This window comes from Alligator sinensis, unplaced genomic scaffold (assembly GCF_000455745.1).
Source record: "Alligator sinensis unplaced genomic scaffold, ASM45574v1 scaffold211_1, whole genome shotgun sequence".
NCBI lineage: Eukaryota > Metazoa > Chordata > Crocodylia > Alligatoridae > Alligator > Alligator sinensis.
The window spans coordinates 1,393,660-1,410,206 of NW_005842024.1; the positions used below are offsets into that span (position 1 = coordinate 1,393,660).

The 16,547-nt window shown below is 40.8% G+C and overlaps 1 protein-coding gene across 2 annotated transcripts in view; it reads left to right on the forward strand.

Moving 5' to 3' along the window:
- Positions 1 to 16,547, forward strand: part of GLRA3 (glycine receptor alpha 3) — a 106,121-nt gene that overhangs the window by 65,545 nt on the left and 24,029 nt on the right. For both annotated transcript variants that reach the window (XM_025202423.1, XM_025202422.1), the window contains exon 5: positions 14,557 to 14,694. In XM_025202423.1, the coding sequence (XP_025058208.1) occupies positions 14,557 to 14,694 (138 nt within the window). The remainder of the gene's footprint in view (positions 1 to 14,556; positions 14,695 to 16,547) is intronic.

The following is a 16,547-nucleotide window of genomic DNA, read 5'->3' on the forward strand; positions in this document are numbered from 1 at the left end:
AGGGTCAATGACCCCTGGATTGGGCAAACCTGAAAACTGGGGAGTCACCAAAGTCTGCCAAGGACAGATAAAAGGCAGTGAAAAGTGACCCACAGTGGCGCCCTCTTGATCTCCAACTTGACCAGACCTGTCCAGCCAGAAGGACCAGCTGGCGACCCCCTTCTGGAAGATCACACCACACTGAAAGAAGCCTCAACGACAGACTCCAGCACTTGTAGGATAGGTATACCTGACTCTGTAGCCTGCTACTGTGTGTGTGCATGTGCATGTGTGTGGGGGGGGGAGGGGGACCAGCCCCAAGGTTTATGATTACAGTATTTCAATCCGCCTAATAAACTAGAATTTTAAGGATCCTGAGTTGGACATTTGTAGCCAACATTTGCACTTCCCTGTTACTTACTATGCAACTCTTTCCTAGTTTTCTGTAGAATGGTAAATGTATTATACTGTAATTGGCTACAGGCAATCCTCATGTGTTCCAGAAATAAAGAGATCTTGATTTTGGTTACAGGGCACAAGAAAGAGGTTAGTTACATTTTTAAACAAACTGGGTCCAAAAATTACCATATTTTCTCGCATACCACATGATGCCCCTCAGATAAGCCACTTACCTTGTTTTTGGGAAGGCAGAATGAAGAAAAAAAAATAAAAAGACGACATTTTCAGAGTTATGCTTCAGTACAGCTGAGACAGAACCTAATATTTAGGTCACTCACACTCCCTTTCCTGGTCAAGCAAAAACTAACCCTTTCACAGCTGAACTGTTACCAGCTCTTAGTTGCTCTGTCCAAAAGCTGAATTATAGCTGTTGCTACTGTAGCTATTGCTGAAGACTAGGGGCAAATCTAGAATTTGAAAACAGCTAAAAAAAAAACAAAAAAGTCTGCAGAGTTGTGAGGTAGGAGACCAGAAGTAGCTAATTAGCAAATTCTTCAGCAAAATTGCCAAAGAAAGGATAACTTGATTAAGGGAATATGAAGGCCATTTCAAAGGGAAGTGCACCATTAGCACCCATTGAGTGAAGAACCATTAGCAAGAAAAAAGGAGCTTCTAATGAGCCATGAAGTCAATCGATTCCCTCAGTATTGGCTGTAGATAAATGCCATTGCTGCTATTCTGGGCAGAAAATTAGTTTCCCCATTTAAGACATACACCCATATTTTGGAAGACTAATATGGGAGGGAAAGGTGCATGTGGCATGCAAGTAAGTATAGTATAACATTTTATAAGAAGCAAGGTTTTTTGGTGCTTTTATTAGATCAGCTGGGTAGTGATCAATGGGTTCAAAAGATATAGACATACAACACATGGAAAGAAAATCTTTAATAGTGGAGCAGTGGGCAATGTCTGCAGACCCATTCTGGCTCTGACTAACCAAATATAGTTACCACCTAAATGATGGACCATCTCCCAATTTATAATTTAGGGAACATCTCTAAATTATAATTTTTTATCACTACAAACATATTTGAGTTGTTTCCTACTCTTTCATAAGACAAGGGCTAAATATATTTGGCAATAAGTGTCCAATAGTCCTAGGGAGGTATGGAGGAGAGGAAGGGAGATAAAGTCAGACAGGCTAAGGCAGCGGGGGTACATTTACCCCCAGAGACTACATGAAGCCTCATCAGGGGGTACATGAGATATATTTCATACATTGTCTAACGCAGGTTGAAGGGCCTAAAAAATTAATTTTGAAGTGGTACTTCAAATGAAAAAGGTTCAGAACTGCTGAGCTAAGAGCACTCTCTTGTGTGCTCAGCCTCCAGGCTCCTAGTTTTGGAGGCAGAGAGGTATGCAAGGAATTATTCTCTTCAGTCCCAGGCCATAAAGGACAATTTCTTATATGATTCTTGGGTTTCGGATATTACTGAGGATGGGCGAGCACCTTTTCTCCACATCCCTCCAAGGAAATTGGTGCCCCACACATAACTGATGAACCCTTTGCTAGTCAACTGTGGGCTTGTAACAGGAAAGTATACTCTAAGGCTCTAAATACACATAACATTTGAAGCTTTTCAAAGGGTGGGCAGATGCACACATCTTATAAAGTACTCCAAAAGTAACCATGGATGAAAGCGCATTTGGAAGTACTTCATCCACAGAGCACAACCGGGGTTTGGTCAGGCCTCTGGCATCCACCAGTGCTCTGCTATCCTCATCCCACCCACAGGGGAAGGGGGAGCACAGGGTAGTCAGCCAGTGGGCATTTTTCTATGCACTGAGCCATCCCTGTGGCTGGGAAGCTAGAATCACTGCATGCCTCTATCTCTGATCACTTTCATCTGTGGTTATTCTGGAGTACTTCAGAGGATGTGTATATCTGCCCACTCACCCTTTGAAGTGCTTCAAATGTTATGTCTGTTCCGAACTTTAGAGTATCCTTTCTTGTTACAAAGCCCCAGTTGATTAGCAAAGGATTCACCAATATTGCAAATAATATAAGAACACTGATCTATTGAAAAGACTGCCACAAGGTTTGCACAGTGACAACCATGCATTTGAATATAGGTTATGGACTGGGGTTTTTGGAAAACAAGCACAGTACATCTGTATTCTTTGTACAGACCTAAATCTAAATTCTTAGATTTCCTCTTCCCACAAGCATACAAGCAAATATATATTAAAAAAAGAACCCTCATCATGGCAAGTTATGGACGTTGAAATAGTCATATGTTAATCATGTGAAGTCAAAATTAACAAGAGACAAGCGAGAAGCAAAAATGTAGAAAGATTTTATTTTTGGTCTAGGGGGCTTTTTTGTTTTTTTTTTAATGTGGTTGTCATGAGGGGAGGGAGTTATTTTGTTTTAGGTTTTTTCTTTTTTGACTTTTAAGCTTCGTTTATTTTATGTTTTGGCTTGGATGTCGTCATTGTATCTCTTCATATTATGGTCTAAAAACTAATGTTTTGGAATAATTCTGAAAACTTCTAAAATGATATAATCCTGAAATCTAATAGCAAGTCTTTCCCCCTCACTCCACTTTTTTTTTTTTTAGTTTGCAGTCAAATGGTGCACCTACATGTTAACCTATGGCAACATAGCAATGCACTGTACAGCGCACCACGGCAACATAGCGATCATGCAGATCAACCCGTTATTGTCAGCTACATTGCTGTAGCAGCACACTCCCCCACTATAGCGCACCACTACAGTGGCATAACAGCAAAATCTACCCATGAGCCACATGCATAGCACAATAACAACCCATACTGCACCACACTTTAGGACTTGCAAAAGGAGGTACTTGCTAATTTGTGATTTTATAATAACAACTTCCTATTTAAATATATTTTTAAAAATATTTTCTCTCCCAATTATTATGTGAAAGACTTCCAAAAGGAAGTACTAAAGCATGGTCCTGTTGCAACATTGCCATACAGAGCCATGTAGATACACCCAAATTGTACTAATTTTAGTTCAATTAACACCTCTAAGAAAATATCTTTTTACTTTTCTAATATGCTAATTCATTTGTTCTAAGTTTTCCAAGTTATTTTAGTCTTTCATATATCTTAACCATGCTGGTAATATTTATGGTGACACACACTCTTTTAACAGCTATATTGTTTATCTTTAGCAAATATTATATTTCAAAATATATGCAGTGTATGTACACACACATGAATGAACGTGTGTAGCTTTTATAGTGATTGGCAGACTTTAAGAAAGAAGAGATTTGATAATTATGTTGGCTTATCTGTAATGAATTCGAATGAACTGTGTGTATATGCCATACGTAACAAATGATAAATTACTAGGGCTATGCGAAAGTTTGCTGGGTGTTTAGTTTCAATGCTGTTTTGACTTCTTTCAAGCTTGAAACAGCAAAATCAAAACTAAATGGAAGGCTTCAAAACAGCCTCAAAATAAAATGAGGGCAGTCAAAACATTTCAAAAGTTTTGAAACGTTTCAAGTTTCAAAGCTGGCCTTGCTTTCAGGGAAACAGAAACTAAGGGGAGGGAGGGGGGAAAGCGGAGGGAAGGACTGTTCTGATATTGACATGTGTAGCTGGATAGTGACTGTCATACTTCCCTGAGCTCCCTTCCAATCCCAGTGATCTGGGGGAGGGACAGAAAAACAGCATACAAAGCAGCATTGTTTGAACTGAGCTCTCTGCCTTGGGGTCAGTTACTGAGCTGTGTCTTCCAACCACTCAGCAGCATCAGAGAAAGGCTATCATTTTGTACTTGCTAGCCTGTTCCTAGCAAGTGGGATTCAATACCTTTTGCTTACTATACCCATTTATTCTATTATTATATTCATTCCTTCCTTTCAATTTATTCCTCCCCCAAAATCCTCTTTTTGTTTTTGTTAGTCTGTTTTGATTCTTTTCCCCCAGAAAAGAAATCTGTGCTTTTTCTTATGGTGTGCATTCCATTCACTGTGCATGGAAGCACAGCATATATTGCATATTATAATATAGAATGTATTCATGAACACATACTATATACATTTATATATTTTATTTATTACATAAATACATACATACATTATATAAATACACATGCACATTGGCGGCGTCTAGGGTGTAGTGCACATGCACTCCCCTGACATCAGTCGTGCACCCCCTGGAAGTGCCAGCTGTGAAATCAGAAATGTGTTTTGTAAATTTCCTTTGAGGATCAGGCCTGAGAGATTGGAGACAGGTAGTTGGGTGCTCTTATCTTTGATAGATTTTCGGTGTGGGCTCATTCTGATGCACAGTTGTTGCTTGGTGTCTCCTACATATTTTCAATGTATTGTGAAAATATCTCCATACTGGAGGTACTGTTGGCAGGTTTTGCATGTCTTGTCATGGCATGGCCTGGATCCATTTGGTATGTTTTGGGCTGCAGGAAGTTGGCTTCTGGTGATGAGGTTAGTGAGGTTCAGTGCTTGTTTGAATTTACAAACCACTTTTCACAGCCAGGCCTCTGAGCTTCACTTCATCATGCTAAGTACAAAAACTCATGGACTCAGTATAGGCATTGGAATGCTAACACACGACAACCTGCTGGACATCTGACTCCCTAGGTCCCTCTCCACTTTTACCTGCTACATCCCCCCCCACCCCAGCCTGTCCCTTACCCCCTCGATGCCTCCATTTCCATTTTCACTGACTGACTTTCTTACCTGCATTGCATGCCAGTCTCTGGCTTCTTTAATATTCCTTCCACCCAGGAAGAGCACACACACTGACTGCAGGTGATTCTTCAACCTGACGAAGGGTTTTTCAACCTGAAAGCTTGCTAAGATATATTTCTCCAACTATGCAGTTGGTCTACTAAAAGATACCAGATTGACCCAAACAACCTCGTCTGCCTGTGCCATGTCCTTAGACCAATACGGCTACAACCTAAAACCCTAGCACCTGTCCCCGGTCCGCTGACCAGGAGGCGGCAGGGGCCTCGCGGCAGGGCCCTGGGCACATCTAAGCCCCAGGACTGAGGCTGGGAGGGAGATTTCTCTGGCAACTGCTGGAGAAGAAGCTCCTTCAGGAAAGGAAAGAAAGGCACTGTGACAGTTTGGCTGCCTGAGATACTAGTGCTACTGTGCTGCTTACTTACCTGTTGTTCTTTAAAGTGATGGACCAGGATGAGGCTGTAGGGGAGGAGGAGACCTCACTGGGGCACACTACCATGTCATGTAGAGGCTCCAGAGCCAGTGAGGGTGTGCCTTAACACACACAGTCACACACGTCATAAGTTTTGCTTGTCAGCAGCTTGAGGTGCAGTTTCCCAGAAACCCCTGCACCTATCTCTTTGAAACATGACAGGCTTTGTGGCCTCAGCAGGGGCTTCTCTCCCTGCTGTTTTTATTTGAATCAGGCAAGAAATTACAAAGTTATAGGCATTTTCATAATTCCCCATTATAGCTTATGGGCGAAATGTTTAAACACGTTGAAACAACAAAACAGTTTCGACAAAACAAAATGAAACAGTGCTTCAAAACAAAACAGTGAAATGAAACACTGTTCCTTCAAAATGGTGAAATAGAAGTCAAAACAAAACAGTGCTGTTTCGCCCAGCCCTATAAATTACCTATTTTTTTTTCTTCTAAGCTGTCATAATGTACAAAGCCAAAATATGCTTTATTAACAGGTCAATAGTTATACCATTTGTTGTATAGCTCTTCAGTTTAAATCAGTGGAATGCTGCATGTCTGGCATTTATTGAGTCCTGTTAACCTTCTATTGTTTTGGTTTTTATTCCCTTCTCTATATTTTTCTCAGGGGTCCAGGCACAAATAATAAATAAATATCAGTGTGATTAGAAATGATATTATGTATTCAGTTGCATAAAAGAGTTAAAACTGCAAGAAGATAATAGCATATTTAGTTCATTTGATAAGAAAAATCTATTTTAAATATTACTTATGAACGAGAGAAGCACTGAATGCTGCATGTTGGTTGCTGGGGGTTATAAATCTGTGTTGCCATCAGCTTGTCTTCCCTTTGGATTATCTCCCCCTTTCTGGCCCTCACTATTTTAATTTCCACTCTTCAAAATGCAGCAGCTAAAAATCACCTTCCCTCCTAGACTGTGACCTGCTGCTGCCATCTTCAACATCCTTCCACTGACTTTTTCACACCTCCTTGATTAATTTCATTAAGGTCATGGTTCTCCATCCACACATTCTAGATCTCACCACAGATCACACTGATCTCTCATTTTTCCATACCATTCCTTGTTCTCTTCACTTGGCTAATGGCTCTTACTATGCCCCCCCCCCCACTTTGAAATTAGCTTCATTAAATTTTATTTGTCAGAATTTCCTGTCATTGGGTTCAATTAAAAGAACAGCAATAATCGCTTTTTAACCACTCTGCCATCACAGCTGTCTGCTCCAGCTTAGATGACCTGATAGCCTCACTGATGGCAACTAGGTTTCTTTCAACATTTGTGCTCTCACAATTAGGGGTTATGAGATGTGTGACAGTTGGCAATTTTTAACAAAGAAAGCCTAGTCACTCCTTTTTGTCTGAAACTGTTTATTAAAAGGGACCAACATCTCTCTTTAAATTACATATTCAATTACAATACTAGCACCAAATGCTAGCATCAACCTGACTGAAAAGCAGATTTAGGAATTATGCCTATACCCAGCTCCCCTGTCTATATTTGTGATTTTACAGTAACAGTCTCCTATTTACATATATTTAAAAAATATTCTCTCTCCAAATTATTACATGAAAGACTTGCACAAATACACAACTAATTCACTTATTACACAAGACCAAGTAGACTGTGTATATAAAGTGTAACCAATCGTATGAAATATAGTCAAAAGTACAAAAAATGTGAAAAAGAAGAGTAGTCTTTTATAATTTTTGGCAATCTTCTACTGTCATAATTTTAGGAGCACATTTTAGCAGAGACCTAATTCATGCAGAAGTGCTATTAAAATTATAATGCCCCATCTGAATTAGAAGTTTTGTTACACAGTAAAAATAATATACTGGCAATGTTTTGGAAGAATACTGTGTATTCTTTAATCTGTATATTTGGATAGGATTATTAATTTAGTAGCAAGGGTAGTTGGAAACCAAAGAGAGGTTCTGAGGATCTAACTTTTGGACTTAGGCATCTAGGGACACTGGCAGATTGTACACTTAAGATGTGATTAACCTGTCTTAAATAGTAATGCAGCCACATGTTTGGGCAATAGCATGACAAAACAGGAAACCAGTCACAAAATTATTCCACAAACATGTAATTTTTTTTCTGCCTGGTTCCCGTCACAACTTAAATTGAATGTGGCAGGCTTCCCACCATGTAGCCTGATTGGGCTTTGTTGATAGCTCCTTCGTGTCAGTGGGCTGACAACTGTGTGGTACAGCCCTGCATGGGCAGAACCCTGCTTTTTTCAGGGTGCCAAGTCAAGGTGAGCTCATCAGGATATCAAGTCATATCAAGTCGTATCACTTGTATCAAGTCACATTGTTTGGCAGTGGCTGAGGAGCAAGACATGTTCTGGTGCCCAGGTAGTTGTGGTACTTGGAACATCCCATCCATGGGGACCTCACGATTAGGAAGAGGTTCCCTGATCCTAGGGTCCCAGTGTGCTGGGACCTGATCGGTGGTCCCAGTCCCAGGACTGCACTGGAACTTCAAACAGGCTGCACTGAGGTCCCAGGCCTAAGACTAACAGTCAGCTAAGTAGAGCTAACAATCAGACTAACAAACAGTCAGTCCCAGTCTCAAGACTGCATCATTTTACACTTGGCTGCAGACACCCAGCTTTCAACTTGCTGGGTACTGGAGAGCGGGAGGGGTCAGGATTGTGCTCCCCCTGCACTGGCAAGTAGTAATGGCACAACTGGGACCTGATCTCTAAATCACACATCCTGCCAGGCACATGGGGCTTGATAAGGGATGCAATTGTTGAGATCAGGGATCTCATCCTGAGATCTTATCACACCCTGAATGACTTTGTGCCAGGACTTAAGTTGTACACAAGGCATATCTACATGTGTAATTAACGCATACCCCCAGGGAGTCAGCCTGCCAGCCTGGGCCACTCTGACTGGGATCCACGTACTGTGGAGGAGTTGGCTGAGGTATGAGGGTGCTTCAGCACATGGGCATCCTGCTCGCTAGCCCTGCACTGAAGCACCCTCCAGCCCCAGCCAGCCCTGTCACTGTCTACATGTGCACTGCGGTGCACGAAGTGCCGCCACCTCAGGGTGGTACTTGTGTTTAGCAAAACTACCCTGCAGTGGTGTTTATTAGTCTACTGTGACCTAATAGGGCTGCGCATGTAGATGGTGACATTTTATTGTGCAGCTAATTAGTTAGCTCCACAGTAAAGGTCTCCTGGAGATATGCCCACGGAGACCTGAAGCCCACATCCACAAAAGTAGTACTGCAGCAGTGTCTAGGACACTGTCATAGACTAAGACCTATTATTCTGTGTTTGATCCACGCTCCAAAAGAACTTAGCCTAAGCATTTTTTAATTAACATTTTTATACCCACATACATCTCCCCTCCATCCAGTGATAGGACATATAAGTCAATCCCTGCTCCTCCCAGGACTGCTTCTGCACTTTATATTGGATAAAAATACAGAAACAGCATCAGGAGCAAGGATCAGAATTCAGGGCTTCTACACCCTGGGTACTTACTATAACCTCTAGGCTATTATAAACCCTCTATCCTCTCCTGCTATGTATTTGAAAGAAAGGGTCAGTGGTTACTATGTTTTGTATTTGTTAGATGCATGTGTTAGGCATGCTCTGAGAGCACATCTATCAGATCCTCCCTGATGAATTAAGAACAAGGACGACTACTTTGTGGATCCCAAATATAGATAGGCATGAGGAAGGCACTGAGCCCTACAAGGATACTGGCAGTTGTGGGCATGTACAGATGTACCCTACATCTAGGGTAAACATAAGTGCTTGTAGCCTTTTAGACTTCAAAGAGGTTAGGCAGTTTATCATTCTTTTGGACTGGAGCACCTTAATTCTAGTGATGGCCCATCATGCTTTTGTGGATCTGGGCTTTAATTTTCTTTGAGTACTTTATTAGATCCTTGAAACCTCTCCTTGGGTGCCACCCAGGTCCTCACACATTTAGCTGCTCATCAGTTTAACCTCAACAGCACTCACAAACTTGACATTCCCTGCTTCATCTGTAGAGCCTGAATGAGTTGACAGTCTCAGATCTCACCTACCAGAACGAACTGGCCAACAAAGTCATAGGGGAAGAAATAATAGTACCTTTTCCCATTATATCCAGCAGCTCTGTGGTTAGAGTACTTATCTGGAATGTGAGCAACTGGCCATTCTAAGTGTAGATTTTCTAAATGCCAATTGCTATGTATATACTATCGTTCTGCTATAATAAGAAATAATATGATCCATCACAAATTAAGTTATATACAATACACACACCACTATGTTACCACTATTATGATGTACTGTATTTCCTTTATCATTTCAACAGTTCTTCACAAAATGCACTAAAACATAGGAATCTTTTCAGCATTATCATAAACTCAGCTCTTTCACAGTACTGTTCATTCTGCAAGAATTTCTAAGAAAATTATGGCTTAGGGTTTTTAACTCCTTTCACACAAAGTGCTGTGGGACAGCCTTCTGACAATGGTTCAGATTTGCTATTGCACAATTGGCTTAGGCCTTACAAATGTTCTGCCTATTTTCTGCTTCATGTCCACACATGATGCTAGATCCTCCTTTCCTATTAGTTTTTTACTCTCAATTTTGGAGCTATACTGACTTAGAAGAATTATATAGTAAATGGAATGTTTTAGGGGGAAAAAACATAAGGGGAGTGTATTTATTCATTGTTAAAAATGAAGAATATTCTCTGTTAAAGTAATGCCCACCAAGGTAGCAATTCCTCATTAAGCAAAAATTGAAACACAGATTAATCTCACAGGCTAAATGCAGACAGTCAAAAAGCCTAAAGCTGAATCAATTCAATCTTCACAGGTTAGCCTACACTGTGTAGATTGAACCGATAAGCAAGTGAACAGACATTCATTTTGATTCTGGAAATGCAGCCGCATGCTTGCAGTGGTTCAGGCTACAAGCCAGGGGGTGCTAGAGCACATCCCCCTGATTGGCTGGAGCAGACAGCTTGAGCCAAGATTAGCCCACCCACCCTGCAAGGGGGGAGAGGGGGGAGGAGGGTTCAGGGGAGGTGTAAAGCATCCTGGGATGCTGAGGGCCTGTGAATTAACTTGAATTTGGAGGGGAACTGGGACAGAAGTTCAGTAAACTGATTTAACTTAAATCAGTTAAGTCTGAAATTACATCCCTACAGGTTTATCTTAAACTGATTTCAGTCATTTTGAAAGTGGTTTATGTGCACTGAACTTCTGGTTTGTTACAGATCTCAACCAGTTTGTAATCACTTTTACTGGTTTGTGTGTAACTTCTGTCCCTAGCTACAGAGTCAGAGATGGTATAACTTACATCTTCCTACTCTTGTGACACTATTATATATTTCCTTAACTTAGTAGGTCAAGTTTAGCCGTAGCAAGTAAAAAAAAAACACATTTAGTAAGTGGGAAGGGGTGATTCTAAAATAACTGAGAGTTGTTCAGGTTAAATAGGAGGTTAGAAGAAAACATGCATGATACTGTTTTAGATTCCTTTTACTTAGACTCAATTCTACTAACACCTGTTTGTGTTTTAGTGCCCAAATATAATGTCGATCTGCAAAACTAAATTTGTGCTATTTGAAAATGTCAACGCTGTAATTTTTATATTTTAACAGAACCAAATTATGATAAATATACCATATCAAAGTTTAGCAGAATGTGCTAATATTGAAAATAAATGGTATCATAGGAAAAAACTGATCTGGGTAGGCAATTAAAATTTAAAACTCACATTATAAATGAATGAATGTGATTTAGTGAAACACATTTTGACACAGCAGTTGTTTCTTGTCAGTTCAGTGACTTTTACTCAGGGGATATTTCTCTTGGCTATAATCTACATGCTTCAAATGATAATCTGTTTTACACACAGCTGCTTTCATCTGAATGCATGCAAAAATTGATAAGAGTTATACATACTTCAAGATTTCATAGTATAGGGCAGTCAGTGGTGGATTTTAAAGCTGGGTATATCATGGAATGTCATGTATTGTAAAACAGTGCAGGGAAATAAGAATGTCGCCACTTTTATTTAATGAAAGATTTAAATTAACTCTACACCACACCTATTCTTAAACATGGAGACAATATGACAATTTAAAATGTTATGATTTCAGTTTCAGCAGACTGCTCCAAACCCAGTGAAGGATAAATAAAATACTTGTGTTTGTATAAGATTTAACACAAGGAAAACAACAGTTGCAAAGTAGAGCAAACTGTCTTAAGCTCATTCAATTAAAGCAGGGGTTGTCAACCAGGGGTAGGTATACTCCCAGAGGTACTTCGAAAGACTGTAGGGGGTACGCAAAGGTGGGCAGGCAGGGATGGAGTGTGCCCCAGGGTGCAGCGGTGGCAGCTCCCCCCGCATGTTCCCATAGTTTGCCTCTTACCAATGCTAGGAGGACGGGGGGTGGGGGGTACAGAGAATTCTGGAGTGGCTGCAGCCCCTCCTGTAACCCTGCTCCCAGTGCCACCACTGCCTGCCCTGAGCCCAACCTGGCCCAGCCTCCTGCAGGGAAGAATCCAGTGTTGTCCTAGCCCCAGCTTGCCTCGTGCACAGATCCAGGGGCATGCACCCTCCCCCCCCCCACAATGCCCTCCTGAGGTGCATGCAGTAGCAGGAACCACTCCCCCCACACCCTGCAGACAAGCTGCTCATGGCTCCATCCCACACCCACCCTGCCCTAGCTGTGCAGTACCTGCCTCAGCCCCACTCCCTCCATCACCATGGGGGTCTCAATCTGCATCCCCTTTGAAAATAAGAAAAAAATAAGGGGATACAGGAGTTGAAACTTTGAGTCAGAAGGGGTATACTTATTTGAAAAGGTTGGAAACCCTGAATTAATGTTATGAAGTACGGCCAGGTCACACAGAATGCAGGCTTGTCTCAGGCATATTTTCTTCACTGGTGAACTCAGGGTTTCAGTGCACTACAAAAAGATGTTATACATGTAGACACAGACAAAGCATAATGAGGTAATTGAATTTTGCAGGGGGGAAGGCCCATGGATTTTTCTCACACATTAAGCAGCTTATTAGAGGAGTTCTGTTACATAGACTGAAGTTCAGTGCTTCAGGCAGAAGGGGTTACCTTTAGGAGAGTTGTGAACATTAATTTGGTAATAAAGATGGAAAATGTTTTCCAGTTCTCAGAGACTAAATCTACACAGACCATCAGCATTCTTGTACCTAATTCTTCAGGCAGCATGCTAAAGCAGCAAAGAGCACAGATGTACTAAAGCTACATAATTCATTTGTAGGTATGAATTTTGAACACCAATGTCCTGGTGGTTTTTACCTGTTATACCACTAGGGGATATTTGTGACATTTGGGTCTGGAATCTAGTTGCAATGTCTCATTAAAGGTATTAGACTTTGGGCAAGCTTACCCTTTAATTAATTTCAAATTTAAAGGAACCAGGTGAAGCAGGTGAATTCCAGGTAGCTGTTCAAACAGAAAATATGGAGACATTTTCTGCCTTGTGCCCAGGAAGCAGTATGGGGAAGAGCAGGGGCAAAAGGGCCATGGCCAAAACTCACTTTGCCCCTTCCCATTTCCTTTCAGACAGGTAACACTGGTGTTTTGCATGGGCAAGATTTTCCCAACGGGATGCAAACAGCTATTAAGCAAAGTGTGTCTGCATATGTGGGTTCCTATGGCTAAGTACAGGCAGTCAGAAAGCCAAAGGCTGAATCAATTCAATCTTTGCAGGTTTGTTTAAACTTCCTAGATTGAACTGATAAGCAAGTGAACAGACATTTACTTTTGATTCCAGAAATGCAGCCAGATGCCTGCAGGGGCCCAGACCAGGAGCTGGGGGGTGCTAGAGCACACCACCCTGCTTGGCTAGAACAGACAGCTTGGCCCAAAGCTAGCCTACCCACCCTGGGGGGGAGGGGGGGGGCACGCGTGGGTTGCGGGGGAGGTGCAAAGAGTCCTGAAATTCAGGGAGACTGTGAGTGAACTTGAATCTGAAGGGGATCTGGGACAAAATTTGAATAAACCGATTTAACCTAAATCAGTTAAGTCTGATACTACATCCCTACAGGTTTATCTTAAATCTGTTTTTTCAGCCATTTTAAAAGCAGTTTATGTGCAATCAACTTCTGTGGTGTTACGGATTTGAACCAGTTTCTAATCACTTACACTGGTTTGTGTGTAAGTTCTCTCCCTAGCCTGTGTCATTCATTATCAATGTGAGCATTTAGCTAAGCCAGAGTCTAGTTCTTGGTTAGTATTTCTACTGTCTAGTTCTGATGCTGGTTTTTACAGTACTAATTCTGAACAAACAACTTACAAGCACCAAATTAAAAACTACTCTTCCTGATGCTACAAGTATAATATTAATTTATATAAAAACATAATAACAATATAGCCTTAGGGGTAGACATCTAGTCATGCAGGAATCTGGATATTAATGTTATGTTCCATTTCAGCCTTATGTCATCACATCATCTAATAATGCAATTGTATTTTTATTTGAAGCTAGTGCAAAAATAAAATGCATTTTCAAAGTAGATAGGGCCTCAATCCAACAAAAAGAACTGTAGGAATCCATCTATATGGTTCTTTTTGCAGGATTTGACCCTAAATTGCTTCCAGGTAATCTAGATCTAGAGAAGAAACTCTGTATAATGCACTATCAAACAACTCTATACCTTTGCAAAATATCTGTACTCGTCTTAATGACTCAGGGAGTTAGCCTTCCTGCTTCTTTTGAAACTTTTGAAAATCCCACCCTTATTCAGCTTTCTGTTTTCATAAGGAACCCCCATAACTTTATCAGCCTAGATCTGCATGAATGGTGATGTACTTTCTTTGAGTGGTACATTGGGGCCCATTATATTTTCTCATTCTATGTCATTTATAGGACATAAATATTAGGTATATCACCTGCATTTTTAAATTAGAAGCAGACACGGGTTGTATTTTTTCCTAGTTGGATACACCATGAATGATCTCATTTTTGAATGGCAAGAAACAGGAGCTGTACAAGTAGCAGAAGGACTCACTCTACCACAGTTTCTGTTGAAAGAAGAGAAAGATTTATGTTATTGCACCAAAAACTACAACACAGGTAGGAGAGCTTTCTAGTCAACTACAACTGGAAAGACAGCAGCTGCAACTTTCTGTTATTCTTAATAAATCATTGAATACATCTAAAGATTATAACACTTATGTTTGTTTCACAGAATAATGTGCTCTGAAATAATTGACATGATGACACTAAACTGTTGCCAGGTACTTGAGAAGATGGATGGACAGACACACAGGCAGACTTGAAATACTTCAGTTATCGAGAACTTTTTGTCCTGTATGCGATTTCTGCAGGAGCAGAACATTGTAACTGTAAAAAGGTTTATTGACTTAAAACTGTTACATACCATTTCTCACTAAAAACAAACTGGAAGACCTTTGGGTGTTTCTACATGTGGTCCAGGAGCCACGCTAAAAGCACCCTGAGCCTCGCATGTATCAGTGTTCCCATGCTGAAGAATGGCAGTGGGGGTACTTTAAAACTCATTTGAGCTTTATTTAAAGTGCCCCTGCTGCTATTTTTCAGCACAGGGACACTGATACATGTGATGCTAGAGTCTGTTGAAACGCAGTAATTACCATGCTCCAGCAGGCTCAGTTAATCGAGTCTGCTCCACCTCACTCTAATTACAGCATGTCGGAGCAGCCTGCCTGCACATGTATAGGCAGTCACCCATAGTGTCCAGGAAGTCCAACCAGCTACCTCTTTCTCTAATCTCTGCTTTGCACTGTTTTATTTCAGACAGAAACAGTATTAAACAATGAAAGAGAGAATATTTTAGTTCGGTGCCTAATGTTGCAGATCATACATCTCCACAGAAAATGAATTAGGACAAAACTAGTTCTTCAATATTTAAATTATAATAGGGGGCAGTCAGACTGCCACCCTCCCCTTCCACCTGGCCTGCATAAGTTCCCCAGTAAGCATAGATATACATGGAGCTGTAAACGCAAGGTAACAAATCAATGGAGAATTCCACCATGGCAGGTATGCAGGCTGTTGGAAGTTCTCTGTAAATTAAAGCAGCTGCTTTACTCTGGGGCTACACGAGTCTCCATCACAGTCAGAACCTGGACAGCACAAGCATAACTGAAAGGCACCTTTCCTTCCTCTCCCCCAGACTGCACCTTCTGTGACACTTCTCACGGGCCACGATCTAGCCTGGATGCTTTATTTTTTGTTCATCTTCAATCTGGAGTTCATTCCATAAAACTGGGAGAAGTTTTTGTTTTTACTGTTTTAATCCTTGCACCCTTTGTCTTTCTTTTTTCTTCTACATTCAACATCATGATTATCACATGTTGTGTGGGCAGTAAAAGATGATGGCAAAAGAAACAACAACTACAAGTGTTCCTTTTCCCTTCATAATGTTATGCTAATCTGCAATCACTTATGTGCAGTTTGTGCTTGAGGACACACTGTTTATGTCAGGCACTTGTAATGTGATTCTGTGCACTGATACTCCATTAAGAAAACATGCTGTAGAAAAATAATTAATCATGATTTTTGAAAACTAATATATCTTTCACTCAGGCATACAGAGTAGAATAAAAGGATTATTAAAAAGATGCTGTGTGACTACGGATAGCATGCAGAAAGTGCTCGGTTATTATTTCTGTTAAATTTAGTTACAGCACAAAATATATAGCTTTTTTCTTCTTTTTTCTCTTTTTGAGACATACTAGAAATAGCACAATCAGTAGTCAGCCTGTGGAATGAATGTGGTGAAATTTCACCATGAAATTGACCCGTGTATGTCTTGTCTATGCCTTGAAATGCCTAGGAAGGCCATCTGTGCCTAGAAATGTAACGTTACCAGTAACAAACTAGAACAAATATAATTAATGTCCTGGGACAAAAACATTCCAGTTTCCACCCTTTTGTTCTGTGTA